Below are 15351 nucleotides of genomic sequence, written 5' to 3' on the forward strand. Positions count from 1 at the left end.
CTGTTCATTCCCATTACCTGTGACAATACTTTTAGCTCAAGTGTAGAGGTGAAAGTCTCCTTAAGTTCTGAAGTGTGATGACATTTAGAACAGGGTTTTGAGCTACATGCAACTGAATTTTGGGAAACCCTCAACTTCTGAGAGTCTCATTGGCTTTCCCTTGGCCCTATTTGGCCACGAAGTAGCCCAGAATTTTCTGACTGAACGGTGAAGACCACTGCCCAAGGGAATGGGGACTGGGAGGCCCCTCTCTCCCACATTACAGAGCCAAGCTTCCCTTTCTGATCCTACCTCTCCTGCCCTCTTAGACCTCCTGAGGCTTGCTTGCATGCTAGAGTCTGATCCTGACCTGGAGTTGTCCCTACAAAAGTATGTGATGGAAAGCATATTGAAGCAGGTATTTTAATAATTTAATTTATTGACTTTTAGGGTGTCAGGGATCTTGGACAGCTGCTAAGATCAAGAAAATCAGCAGCTTGTAAAATGTTTCATTGAAATAGAAAGAGGTGGGACTGACATTCTCCATGTGTTCAAATCAGAATGTTTTTAAGAATTAAAAGGGGCATTACTCATAATTACACTGTGACAACAGGGGTAAACTAGGCCTTATACAACTGGGCAAACTGAAAGTGTCTCAAGCGTATAAGAACATGTCACACACACAAAAAGAAGAACATGTCACGTGTCCTTTCTACATGTCACATAGCAAGTGAATGATACCGTTTCTCTTGTCACTTGAATTATATCTTAAGCTTTGAAAGTTAATACAGATAATTAGAACTCTCAGAGTACCTCCAGCCTTAGAGTTTTCCCTTTTCATTTGCTTAGATCTAGGTTCTTTCAAATGCATTAACTGTTCAAATTATAACTATTTCTCAGCACTCACCATATGCCAGACACTCTACTCTTTCTTGTATTTATTCTTCACAATCCTTAGCAGACGTATTTATCCCTTATATATGAGAAAACAGAGACAGAATGATACCATGAACTTTCCTGAGATTATAAAGTAAGAAATGTAGCTAGAATTTGAACCCTGTTCTCTCTGAACCCTGCATTTCTTTCAGAGGCTGTATACATCCTCTCTAATATAATGCCTCTTTTAATTCTTAATCCTGTCAAAATGCAGTTATGTCCTAAAGGAAATATTTGTGGGACAAGCCTGATCTGTGGACAGTTGCCTTCACACTGTGGGTTGAAGAGCTGTCAGAATGCGCCCCCCACCCACACACCTTTCATTCAATTGAGAAACACTCCCTCTGCTGCTGCTGCTAAGTCGCGTCAGCCGTGTCCAACTCTGTGTGACCCCATAGACGGCAGCCCACCAGGCTTCCCGGTCCCTGGGATTCTCCAGGCAAGAGCACTGGAGTGGGTTGCCATGTCCTTCTCCAATGCATGAAAGTGAAAAGGGAAAGTGAAGTCGCTCAGTCGTGTCCGACTCTCAGCGACCCCAGGGACTGCAGCCCACCAGGCTCCTCCGCCCATGGGATTTTCCAGACACTCCCTCTAGTGCCTGCAACTGTTGGATTCTTTAAGATTTTTGAAGCTCAAGAGAGCCATCTCACTCTTCCCCTCCCTCCCTCTAAGAGATAATGTTATGGTTCTTCAGCTGCTACTAGTTGAGAGCAAGGTCTACAGGAAAGGGATATAAGAGAGTTTCTGTGAGTCACTGTGAACATTGTGAGTAGGAATGACAAACACGGACTAAGCAACAATAGCTAGGAGCTGAAAGGAGGCAAAAGACAAATGCTTTACAGCTTTACCAAGGTCTGTCCTTGCACTTAACAAACAAAGATGTGGTTGGATTTTTTAAACCAAACCTCAGCATACATGGCCTGATGGAATAATTTAATTTCTTTAACACATTTAGTATTATGTATTTAATATTAATTACTTAAATTCATTTGAAAAATCAAAGAAAATGATCACGTTGCCTAGTTAGAAATTATTAAATCATCTTTTATGAAAAGTACATGAAACCTCAGCTAGATAGGAAGCACGATTCCAAGATTCCCTATACACAATTTCCTTTTTCATCCAGAAGATGTGTTTCATATTGTCAGTGGAGAATCTGACACTTTTGTGTTGTCTGGGGGAGAAAAAAATGCAATGCTTCTTCCCCATTGTTTTCTTATGTACTTAAATTTAACAAAATTCAGGGCTGATGATATGGGCAGGGATAATTTGGGAAAGACTCACCTTTCCTTTCCTTGTGCCTGTTTTGGATAGACTTAGAGTGAAGATGGGAGCTGAATGAAATACCAGAGAGGCAAGGGGTTGCTACAAATAGAAGTCCATAGATTTGGATTTTGTTTGCTACTGTTTTCCCATATGACTTGGAAAATTTTCTTATCTCTCCATCCCTCAGTTATCTAATTAGTAAAATGAGGATAATGCAATTTTATTTCATTTGAGGATAAAGGAGGACGGAATATGGAAATATTCTGAAAAGTATCTTGCTATGAAAATATTAGGTTGAATTATGTGGCATGCGATTCTTATTCCTAAATTGTTGGAGAGCCGGAAGGAGCAGCAGTTCTTTTATTGTGATGGCTCATATTGGCTGAGGGAGCTAGCAGCTGGGGCACGGGAGTGGTGGCTGGCCAGAAATGAGCAGGCTTGTGAGTTCCTATTGGAAGAGATTTTGATAGTCCATTCCATTTCCATCTTTTTGACTTTAAGCTGGCTCTGCTGTGTTCTACCTCCCAACTTTGATAACTTCAGTTTCCCTAGAGAATCTCAAAAGGCTAGTTCCCTCCCAGTGTTAATTTTGGGTGTGGTGGTGATGCTATTGGGAGGAAAGATCCATTGCCAAGGACACATGTTAAGGAAAGCTTCCCTCTAAATTACAGATTGATGACAAACAGCTTCGGGGTTATTTGTCTGAGCTTCGCCCAGTGACAGTTATGTTTGTGAACCTGATGTTTAAGGACCAAGATAAAGCAGAAGTCATAGGCTCAGCTATTCAGGATGCCTGCGTGCACATTAATTCTGTCCTGAGGGTCTTCCAAGGCCAAGTCAACAAAGTCTTCATGTTTGATAAGGTAAATTTCCCACACTAAAGATGTGGAAACCTACCAATAATTTAAGATTAGCCTTATGTCCATGGACGGGGGAGAAAGAGAAGGAATAGACACACTTAACCTAGAACCATCAGTCTTTATTTAGTATAATAACAGTCTACGTGGTAGATGCGACGCTCAATGTGTGCTAGGCATTGTTCTCCGCACTTTTACACATATTACTTCTTTCTTCACATGCCTGCTCTAAGTGATAGGTATTGTTGTTATTGTCCCCATTTTAGAGATGAGGATGTTTAGGTAAAGCTAAGCATAATGAGACAAAATAAGATTAAGTGGTGGACTGGATTTCAAACCCAGGTAGTGTGCCTTCTTGGTCTGTGCTCTTAACCACTGTATTCAACTAGCTTTCATTATATGTACATACATCTGGAATCCAGGGTATAATGAGTCTTCCAGAGATTTTTAGGTCAGTCTTCTAGTAACCATCATACCCTAGAAGCTGAAATTTCCTGTAATCTCCATCTGCCATATGTACACTTCTACTTCTTTCAGTTCTTTAATTGAGATGGGGGGGGGGTGTCACCTTTAGCGCTCAGTGTTTTCAACCTGCTCTTCATCTGTTCAGAGAAAAATGATGTGATAAATTATCATAGTAGTGTTCATGAGAATTGATTTCAGCATCTCAGGTGTTTTTGTATTGTAAGAGCAGACCACTTAATTACTGCTCCACACTCATTCACTCACTAATTAAAAAAACACAGTGAGCATTGGTAGTGACGGAAAGCTAGGGCTGGGCTGCAGAGGTGAGAAACTCTCACAGGTTGTCACAGAACCAGGCAGAAATAATTAATTTTTGTACAAAAAATACTCTGTTCTGTGGGAGTTCTGAGGCAACGGAGACCTCCAGTCCAGTGTAGTCTGATACTTTCTTCCATATTCGTTCATCAGTATCATCAGAAAAGAGCATAGACCCAAGAGAACAGTTTTTAGTGTCTTGCAGATACTCCAGACAATTCCTGGAGAGACAGTTCCTGGTTCCCACGGTTCCCAGCTGTGTGTCCTTAGCAAGTCATTGAACCTCTCTGAGACTTAGTTTGTTCCTATTTATTTTGTATAAAAATAGGGACATTATTTAAATGAAGATAGTGTTTGCCTAAAATGATTGTTGAAAGTTTTCAAAAATATGTGTGTGAAGAGCTTGTTGTGATGCCTAGTTCAAGGCAGCACTCAGCAGATGAGGGCTGCTGGTCTCACTGCAGCACGAGATCTTGCCAAGCCACTAGGCAGAATTTCCAGGCAAAGCAAACCCACCAGTGCCCCCAAAGGGGCTACCCTCTAGTCTCTTCACAGACCTGGATTCAGGGCTATCCCCCCAACCCCCTGCCCCACCAATGTCACAACAGAACCTAGTGCCAATTAGAATCTGACTCGTAGATTGGAGAAGGAAATGGCAACCCACTCCAGTATTCCTGCCTGGGAAATTCCATGGACAGAGGAGCCTGGTGGGCTACAATCCATAGGGTCGCAAAGGTCAACACAAGTGTGCGACTGAGCACACTTCATCAGCTGGGCTTCCCAGGTGGCTCAGTGGTAAAGAGTCTGCCCGCTAAAGCAGGAGATACAGGAGACTCAGGTTTGATCCCCAGGTCGGGAAACTCCCCTAGAAGAGGAAATGGCAACTCACTCCAGTATTCTTGCCTGGAAAATCTTGTGGACAGAGGAGCCTGGCAGGCAAAGAGTCAGACATGACTTAGTGACTAAGCATGTATTTGGTCAGATTCTTTTTGGAGAGGGTTGAAGAAACTGATGCATTTTACTGTTCTTTTGCATTTTATCAGGATATAGCATACATAGACTCAAATTTTTACCCCCTTGACTTTTATTCACTATATACTATTTTCTTACAGAAAACAGCATCTGAAGTCATTTTTTAAGGGACTGATAGTGAAAGTGCCAAACTTCAGAGTTTACTGTCTCTTTGAAAGAGTTAACTTTTTGCCAAGAAAAAACACTCCCAGCTTAAGCCTTTATCCTCAAGAAAAATGAATAATAACAATATCTCAAGAGAACTTTAGAGTTAATGAAGTGCCTGTGTATATATGTAAATATAACATACTAATTTTTCAGTAACATAACCAATCTCAGCAAGTCTGTTTTACCTGTATTTAGATTGATAAACTGAAGTTCATAGAGTGTGATTGACTTGTCCAAGTTTCCACACTTGGGAAGTGGCATGAGAACACATATTTTCTGATCCCAGAACTGGTGCCTTTTGCTCTGTGCTGCTTTTGGACTTAAACTTAGGACTTTGCAACCCAAGACCTTGGCTACAGTAGAGAGTAGACAGGAGGGTACACTCTCAGGTTCTAACCCTACTGTTGATGATGCAAGAGAAGTTATATAATGTTTGAAAGTGAAAGTGAAGGCGCTCAGTCGTGTCTGACTCTCTGCAACCCCATGGACCATAACCTACCAGGCTCCTCTGTCCATGGGATTTTCCAGGCAAGAGTACTGGAGTGGGGTGCCATTTCCTTCTCCAGGGGATCTTCCTGACCCAGGGATTGAACCCAGGTCTCCCGCATTGTAGGCAGACGCTTTACCATCTGAGCCACCAGGGAAGACATTGAAATAGGTATATATTTGATGAAATTTGTTTCAGAGAGTGAAAATTGCTGCCCATCCTCCACTGGGTGATCTAAATGGTCCAGCTTAAAACTAACTGTCCACCAGTTCTGTTTGCTGCCTTTCTCCCTCACAGGGCTGCTCTTTTCTCTGTGTCTTTGGTTTTCCTGGGGAAAAGGCACCTGATGAAATCACTCATGCGTTGGAGAGCGCTGTGGATATATTTGACTTCTGCTCTCAGGTCCACAAAATCCGGTAAGTGTTGACCCTGATTCCATCTGATTCCTGACTCTGTTGTAGGATATGGGGAGACAGGTCAAGGGTCAGGGAAGAGGAAGGTGGGAGACTGAGTGTCTTTCTGTCTACATTCATTATTTACTGAATGTATAGGTAGAGTGAGCAAACCCAGCCCTGATGCAGTCAGATGGGGGGATGGTCAAGGCCAGGTAGAGAAAGGATACGTCTAACAAATTCAAATGTACCACAGAGGGTCTAACTGGGTTGTCTATACTTCTGGCTTACTTCCTGGGAGAGGTCATATTCCAAACTATGTTGGAGACCTGAGATGATCTTTAATAACTAGGAGATAAAGTAAGTACTAGGGCTTCCTCATAGCTCAGTCGGTAAAGAATCTGCCTGCAGTGCAGGAGACCCAGGTTTAATTCCTGGATTGGGAAGATCCCCTGGAGAAGGAAATGGCAACCCACTCCAGTATTCTTGCCTGAAGAATCCCATGGGTAGAGGAGCCTGGCAGGCTACAGTCCATGGGGTTGCAAGAGTCGGACATGACTTAGTGACTAAACCACCACCACCACCAAAGTAAATACTAAGATTGGAAATTTATATATTGATCTGGTCTCAAGATGATCCACTAAGTAAAATTATCAAGATAATGTTTACATTTTTGACCCTGGCTGTCCAAGAGCCCAGTGCCCTCAGGCTCCCCCTGTGTACCCCAATAATCCTGACTTGTGGCCCACTCTGGTCTACTTCAACAGGTACCACCCTTTGCCCTGAATATTCCATCTTCTCAGCCTCTAGTCATCTGTATATGCTACCATCTTCATGCATTAGAAAAGTTAGCTTTTGATGCCACATAGTTATTTCCTTTTGAAAAAATGACTTAGTTCTTTCTAGCAATCACAAAAGATAGTTAATTTTTTTTTTTTTTTTACAGCCACAATCATTCTACATTGAAAGTCCATTGGGGTGATGAGATTATTTTCCAGAAAAATAGCTTAGATGAATACTTAAAAGCAGCAGAAAAATGAACTGAGTTATCACTTCTAAGAACTTAGTTCTCTGTCTCAAACTGCCCTTCCTTTTTCCCTCCAGGCCATGTACAATGGCCCTAACCTAACTACAAAGGGAAGAATGTTCTTTTTTGAAAACTCTTTCCTACCCCTCCCCCACCCCATTCTTCACCCTGACCCACCCTCCCTGCCTTCTCCGTGTTCATTATCTTTATCTCTTTCCCCACAACTCTTTCTCTTTCTCCCCGGAGCCAGCACTGTTTCCATTGGCGTGACCAGCGGGATTGTCTTCTGTGGAATCGTTGGACACTCTGTGAGGCACGAGTATACAGGTGTGCTGAACTACCTTATATAGATCTTTCTTTCAGCAGGCATTGTGCCTTGCCACTGAACTGGGTGGAAGGAGGGACAAAAATTAGTGAGACGTGGACCCTGTGCTCAAAGGTTTACAGTGTTCCAGATGAAACCAAGCCATATCGGTTGGTCCCTGGACAGCTCAATGATTAAAAAATGTGTATTTCTGGGTCTATGATTGAGTATAAGAAATATGCAGTCTTTAGAGGGGAACCGTGGTAGGCCATGCTTCCCTGGTGGCTCAGATCATAAAGAATCCACCTGCAATGAGGGAAACCTGGGTTCGATCCCTAGGTTGGGAAGATCCCCTGGCGGAGGGCATGGCAACCCACTCCAATATTCTTGCCTGGAGAATCCTCATGGACAGAGGAGCCTGGTAGGTTATAATTCACGGGGTCACAAAAGAGTCAGACACAACTGAGTGACTAAGCACACACACACAAATGGGAGGCCATAAGCTCAGGGAATGATGGGCCTTTATGTTAATTTCCTATTAACATTAAACGATTACTCCTTTTAATTCCTGGGATAGATGAGGACTGATTCTTAAAATTATGAATATTGGCATTACTGAAAAATGGCACTAATCTCAAAAGTAAGTAGGTGTTATCTCAAGATTTCACTGCTCTTTCCTGCTCAATCCTATTAGGGTTTTAAATGCTCAGAGATAATACATTAAAAATACTGCATATATATAAAATACTGAAACAATTATGTCTGAAGTAATACAACTCTGAGATTTTCTTCAAAGTAATACAAGATGGAGAGTAGATGGTTAATGGTTTGGGGGCCTGGGTAATAGATGTATAGACTCATGATACCATGCTTTATTGTATGGTCAAATTTCCCCATAATAAACTGGCTTTAAAAAATGAATAGCTTAATCAGGAGTATTCAAGTTTATCTCAAAGTACAACATTTAATACCTAATTGAGGGCTTACTAGCAGCCCAGCACTTCACAAAGTTCTGTATGTGTATTAACTTATTAATCTCCATAAACTACCCTCTAAAAGAAGTACTGTTATCAACCCCACTTTACAAATTAGAAAACTAAGGCATGGAACAGTCTGAGTATTTTGCCTAAGTAATTTACACATAGTAGAGGTAGAGCTTAGATCCAAACCTGCATAGCCTGGTTACAGAGTCTGTGCACTGCAGTGTATTACCTTTTGAAATATCCCCTAAATGAATCCTACAATTCACACCCCTTCCAGCCTTATCTACTTACTCTTACAAAATCAAATGAAGGCTCATGCACAGAAACATACAGACCCAATTTTGTGCCTCCTTTGGAGGTCAGTGGTCCGTGTCCAAGCTTACGTATATCTATCTTAAATAGCAGAAGACCAACTATACCTCAACTGAGAGCCCTCAGGCCCTGCTCACCATCCCACTTAAGAGATCCTCTTGTATTCAAGGCCCTCTAATCCTTGAGCAGATCATCCCCTTAGCCTCTCAGATGGCTAGTTAACTCCTGGTATATTCTAAAATGTGGTTTAGTCGCTAAGTTATGTTATCCAGTGCTTATAGCCATTGGATATATGCTATATATATCCATGGGCTATAGCCAGCCAGACTCCTCTCCATGGGATTTCCTAGGCAAAAATACTGGAGTGGCTTGCCATTTCCTTCTCCAAGGGATCTTCCAAACCTAGGAATTGAACCCAGATCTCCTACATTGCAGGCAGATTCTTTACTGACTGAGCCATGAGGGAATCCATTGGCTAAACCTGGGTAGTTGAAGGTAAGGTTGCTGTGTCATCTGTGAAGGCAAATGGAATAAAGGGTAAAAATGCCATCTGGGGACAATATGCCTTGGATTATACTGAGTTCAATGGCTGTTTTCTCCTTGTTCTTTGCCTTTCTCTCTTCCTCCTATTATAGTCATTGGTCAGAAAGTCAACATAGCTGCCAGAATGATGATGTACTATCCAGGAATCGTGACCTGTGACTCTGTCACCTACAATGGCAGCAACCTACCAGCCTACTTTTTTAAAGAGCTTCCAAAGAAAGTCATGAAAGGTGTTGCGGATTCTGGACCAGTGTATCAGTGTTTGGGCCTTAATGAAAAAGTGTGAGTGTGGGACATTGACCTTGCCGTACTTTTTAGTAAAGAAGTGGGAGAATTATGATAGCAAAAACAGTAGGTCACCAATTTCAGATTTGAAGCCATTTCAGAAAATTAAAATCCAGTCCTTCCCAGGCCAAGGCCCAGATTTCAAATTCCTTCGTCTTCCTCCATCCCACTGATGGTATAACATGGTGGAAGATCCCAGTCTCCTGTCAGTTTTCAGACTATGATGGTAATTTATCAAAGGTTGTACAAAGAGAAGAGAGAGTCTTCTCATTTGAGTATCTCTTTGGACTCATAAGAACCCAATCACCAACCATTAACTATTGATCACTTCAACTGTGTGTTCAGGCATTGATAGGGATTACTCCTCTTCCAGGTGCTTAGTGACACACATTCTCCAAAGCCCAGTTTGGGCTCACTTAGGAGCTGAAAATTCTTTAGTACCTTCCAGTCATTTTCATGATATGTTCAAATTCCTTGCAACGACACACAAAGTAACCACCGGCCTTTCTTACCTTATCTCCTCCTATGTCCCTTCCTCTGGGGGTGTCTAAGGGGATTAGCCTGTCTTTCATTTATTCCATCCCCAGTCTACTAGGAAAACCGCAGTCAATTTTTGAAATCCAGCTCAAGGATCTATTCCTTTCTAAAGCTGCCTCTGAAAGCTACCCAATCCCAAGTCCAACGGTTTAGCTCTTTCCTCCTCTGTGTAACTCTGTAGCACATTAGAACACTCAAAATAATCACTGACTCAGTGTGCTTTTCCCTTCCTACACTGGGAGCTTTTTGAGGATAGTGATTTTTTTTTGTTCATTCTTATATCCCCAGGGCTTGGTAGGCATCAATAATGATGAATAAATGAATGAACAGCATGGGAAGCTCTATATAGTAGTGCTTGGTGGGTGGAAAGTGAAAAGGTATTATTCCTTACATTAGCAAGCTAGACTCTAGGTCTTAAAGGGTCAGATAACAGAATTAGGGCTGTAATTGGTTCAGTGAGTCTTTATTATTCATCTTTGTATTTCCAGGGCTCAGCACTGTTCTTGGCATGTGTAGACATCAATAAAATGCTGTTTGAATAAATAAATGAATAATAATATTTTGTGAGCCCTTATTAAATATTAGGGACTTTATCTCAATATCAACTATATGAGATAGAAACAAACTAATATTAACGCCATTTTATAAATTTAAAAATGGAGACTCAGAGATTTGTTAGATGACTTGTCCATAGTCATACAGCTAGTAATTTATGGAGCCACATTGCTTTCAGATGCCACAGTAATGCTGCATTATAGTTAACCTGGAGAAGGAAATGGCAATCCACTCCAGTACTCTTGCCTGGAGAATCCCATGGACAGAGGAGCCTGGTGGGCTACAGTCCATGGAGTCGCAAAGAGTCAGACATGACTGAGCGCCTAAGTGCATAGGCAACCACAAAATCTCAGTGGTATACAAGAGTACATTTTTATTTATCTCATGAATATGTGGGGTTCAATTGCTCTTGGATTTGGCTGACCTTGCTTAGGCTTGTTCATATGCCTGGGGTTGAGCAGGTTATCATCCAGGATGACTTCAGATAGGATAACTGGGAATCGTGGCTGACATAACTGGGACAGTGATTCTATGTGCCTTATATTGGGCTAGCCCAGGCATGTAGTCATGGCAATATCAGAAGAGCAAGAAAGAGCAAGTCCAATGCACAAACATTTTTCAGACCTCTGTGTCATATTTGTTAACATCCTATGGGCCGAAACATCCACAAGGATGAGCCCAGCATGGGAGGGCACTGCAAAGGGCATAGATACAAGTAGGGTTGAAGAAGTGGAGCCATTAATGCAGTCAGTCTACCACAGAAACGAACTGTTTCTGAACTACCAGGACTGTCTGATCCTGAAACCTGCTCTTTTTCATTTCTCTATACCATTTCTGAAAATAAGAAACTATAGAAATACACATACAAATAAGATCAGGGCCTGTTTCCTGTCCTGAAATCCAATGGGGAAGACAACATTCACAAAATTAGCAGTATTGGAGACTTCAGTATGTGCTATAATACAAAGGCATAACAAAATATTTAGTATGGTAGTATAGACAAGGGAATGAGTCATTTGTTGAAAAAGTCATTTGTTTAAGGGATGATATTATGCAGTGGACAAGCATATGCCCTTGATCCTAGTTTTAGATATTGACTTTCAGTATCCTCTGTCACCACTAACCATGGGATCTTGTTCATGTTAAACTCTCTGTACCTCAGTTTTCTCATTTGTAAAATGGACATAATAATAATAGTACCTTTTAATCAGCTTTTTGTCTGGAGTAAAGAAAATGATTATGTAAAGCACTGGAAAGTGCCAGGCACATAGCGTGTGTTCCACAAAGATGAGCTATTATTGTTTGAGCAATTGGTAGAATCTTTCTGTGCTGGGAGCCAGTATAACACATCTAACTTTATTGGGTCCCCTACTGAGTGTCTGGTTTCCCTGGAAGAGGGTCAGTTCTACCAGTGCAGACTCAACAAGCATTTTTTGAACAACATATCAGGCTCTGTGGTAAAGGCAGCTACGTAAGTTGTTTGGAGACTCTATTACCAGGTAAGAACTTCTTTGTTCCCTTCCTCTTGGCATCTGCACCCCTTGAGTCAGAGGACAGACTCCTGTTAGAGATTGAAAAGGAGGATTTCTGGGAACTAAGAGCTAGTCCCTCTGGCTTTCAATATTTCCCTATTTTGACACTAACATCTTTTTTTTTTTTCCTTCTCTTTAGCATGTTTGGGATGGCATACCTCATCTGCAACAGAAATGAGCGTTACCCTTTGCTGGGTAGGTAGTGGGCCTTGATTTTTAAACCTCTTTATTGAACTATAACATGACATACAGAAAAGTATATCAATAATAAATCCTCAGCTTAGTGAATTTTCACAAAATGAACATATAATCGCCATCCAGGCCAAGGAATTAACAAAGAAAAAAAAAATAGCAGTACTCTGGAAGCCCTCATATGCTTTATTCCTCTCCCTTTACCCAAAGATCAAAAGTAATTCTAAATTACTTCAGTTCAGTTCAGTTCAGTCGCTCAGTTGGGTCCGACTCCTTACAACCCCATGGGCTGCAGCACAGCAGGCTTCCCTGTCCATCACCAACTCACCACCAACATCATCTAAATTACTTAGGCCTGTTCTTAAAATTTATATGAATGAAATCCTACATTGCATAGGTACATAAGCCTTCTTTTAGTCAACATTATGTTGTGAAATTCACCCATACTATTGGCTGTATCTATAATTCATTCATTTTCATTGCTATCTAGCAGAGTTGGCCCTCTGTATCGGCAGTGTCAGCATCCACGGATTCAAACAACCACAAAGCAAAAATACCTTTTTTAAGAAAATTCCAAAAAGCTAAACTTGAATTTGTTACACACAAGCAACTATTCATGTTGTTGCATTTACATTGTATTTGCTATTATAATTCATCTAGAGATGATTTAAAATATACAGAAGATATGTGTAGATTATATGCAAATACCATGCCATTTTATACAAGGGACTTGAGCACCTTTTGGATTTTGTATCCCTGGGGGTCCTGGAACCAATTTCCTGTGGGATACAGAGAGGTGACTATATTCCATTTTATAAATATACAACAATGTATTCCTTCTGTATTTGTACATTTGAGTTGTTTCCAGTCTGGGTTCTTATGAATAATACTGCCATAAAAAGTTTTGTACAAGTCTTATGATGAACAAACATATGTTTGCATTTCTGCTGTTGGGTATATATATGTATATACAGGTGATATTGTTGCAAAAGGTACAGTTTTGGTAGATGATGCCAAATAATTTTCTAAAATGGTCATGCTTGATTATACTCTGACCGATAGGATTACAAATGTTCCATTTGTTTTTCATTCTTACCAACAACTTAGTTTTATCAGTCTTTGTACTTTTAATAATTCTTTTGGTATTATAGTGGTATATCATTGTGGTTTCCATCTATTCCAACCCTGATGTGGTTGAGCGCCTTTTCCAAATATTTATTGGCCATTTGGAAATCATCTTTTATAAAAGTGTCTGTATAAGACACTTTTACAGACACTTTTGTCTGTATAAGATCTTTTGTTTATTTTTCAATTGGGTTATATATTTTTATAAATGTGTTGGAATTATATATCCTGAAAATAAGTCCATTTGTTTTTACTGTATGTAACTTTTCCCATTCGGTACTTGCCATTTTATTCTATTAGTGATGTAATTAATGAACACAATTTTTTTATTTTAATGAAATCCAACTTACTAGTCTTTTCCTCTGTAGTTAGTGCTTTTGTACACTGTTTGTGAAATCTTTCCTCACCCACAAATCATGAAGATACTTTCCTACATTCTCTCTAGAAATTTTGTTTTACCTTTTACTTTTAGAGCTGTGACGCAACTGGCAGTGATGTTTTTGTAATTCTTGGTAAAAGGGACCCTATCATAAGAAAGCTAACTCAAGACTAGACAAGGAAGTAGACATAAAATGAAGTAAAGAGACCGAAGTGCGGCTTGGCCTGTGGATTCTGAAGGCAGCCATTTCTAATAATGGCTTGTAGTTTCCTTCTGTCAGAAGGAATAATAGTTTGTAATTTCCTTCTGTTAGACCTGAGCATACCTAAAAGTATCATTATAAATTAAATCCTGGTCATACCTGTGCTAGGGGAATTAAGAAGAGGCTCTGCCCCACACTTTGGTGGAGTGGGCGCGGGGGTGGTATTAGGCCAGAATCTTGATGTCAGCATAGTCTAAAAGAAGGCAACAGTTCTAGAACAGCAAAGAGCACCCAAACCAGCAGTAATGCCTCCCTTTCTGTGCATTCAGGTAGTTTTCAGAGTTTGCATGCACATCATTTCTTCCAAGTCCAAATCCCCAAACTCCTGAAAGGCTAGAAAGGAGAGGGAGTGTCTACTCTCACCTTTCTCCAAGGCCTTACTTTCCATCCTAGGATATGCTTATTCTGATCATGACTGATAGCAAATGGAAATCTTAACCCCCTTTCTACAAGGTTGAGGACTCAGTATGACGGACATACTAGAACACATTGGTATAATATGTATATATTTTGCAGTCTGGTCTAGTTGCCTTTTTGCCCTGATTTCACCAGAATAAGATGAAAATCAGGCCTATATATCATTCCTTAAAGCTGTAAGCAAAAACAGACTGTCTGAGGTTAGCAGGATGCAAAGTACTCTTCGAAGAGCTCCTGTACAAGAACTTCTATATGCACACTGACAACAAAACTAACATGAACAAAAAGTGTTTTTTCAAGGGTCAAAAATGCATACAATACTCTCAAATATTAGGACTTTGTTTAAATAGAAACCAGGCACACATACTTCAAGTCAAGAGGTTAAACTCATTTCAGAACCCAACTAAAGAAAGAATTCAGAAGTTCTTACCTCTATGTATTGTATACAAATAGAACACAAAGGCTAGAAGAGTCTGAGTTCTTGTGTAAACTTTAAGCCAAAGGAGTACTACACATCTCACAAAACCGAATTCAAATGCATTTTCAGAAAGGAAATGTTTCATCTAAAAGAAGCAGATGGTCTACAGAGTAGTTCTCACTAAATCTTACCCAGAAATTTACATTACCAAATAAACATGTAAGCTTCTTCGTATGAAATTGTCAACTTAGAGTAGTGGTCTTGGTTTTCAATAGATTTTAAATAACACTTGGGTATGTATTAATTCTATCAATGGGGGAAAAAAGGGCACTCCACAGTAATCAGTCCATCAAAGAAGGAAGAGTCAGCCCTTATTTGTTCTCTAGCTCTTTTGACAGGAACAACCCCACCAGAGACTGAGCCAGACTTGCCTGTAACTGTGCAGGAGTCTCCAGTGGAGGTAGGTCCAGTGGCCTGCTGCAGGGCCAGGGGCACTGACTCCAACAGTCCTGGGAGCGGGGGCATACTGACGTAAGTCCTTTGGAAGGAGGTTGCCATTACCACCATTACCCCTACCATAGTTTGGCCTCAGGCCAAACTGCAG

The 15351-nt window shown here is 40.7% G+C and overlaps 1 protein-coding gene across 1 annotated transcript in view; it reads left to right on the plus strand.

Moving 5' to 3' along the window:
* The window catches only part of ADCY10 (adenylate cyclase 10), a 92005-nt gene that overhangs the window by 13875 nt on the left and 62779 nt on the right, over positions 1–15351 (plus strand). The window contains exons 7-12 of the mRNA XM_040229946.1: positions 309–397; positions 2853–3044; positions 5782–5900; positions 7154–7230; positions 9138–9327; positions 12094–12149. Of these exons, the coding sequence (XP_040085880.1) occupies positions 309–397; positions 2853–3044; positions 5782–5900; positions 7154–7230; positions 9138–9327; positions 12094–12149 (723 nt within the window). The remainder of the gene's footprint in view (positions 1–308; positions 398–2852; positions 3045–5781; positions 5901–7153; positions 7231–9137; positions 9328–12093; positions 12150–15351) is intronic.

The sequence above is a fragment of the Oryx dammah genome, unplaced genomic scaffold, assembly GCF_014754425.2.
Source record: "Oryx dammah isolate SB20612 unplaced genomic scaffold, SCBI_Odam_1.1 HiC_scaffold_28, whole genome shotgun sequence".
Lineage (NCBI taxonomy): Eukaryota > Metazoa > Chordata > Mammalia > Artiodactyla > Bovidae > Oryx > Oryx dammah.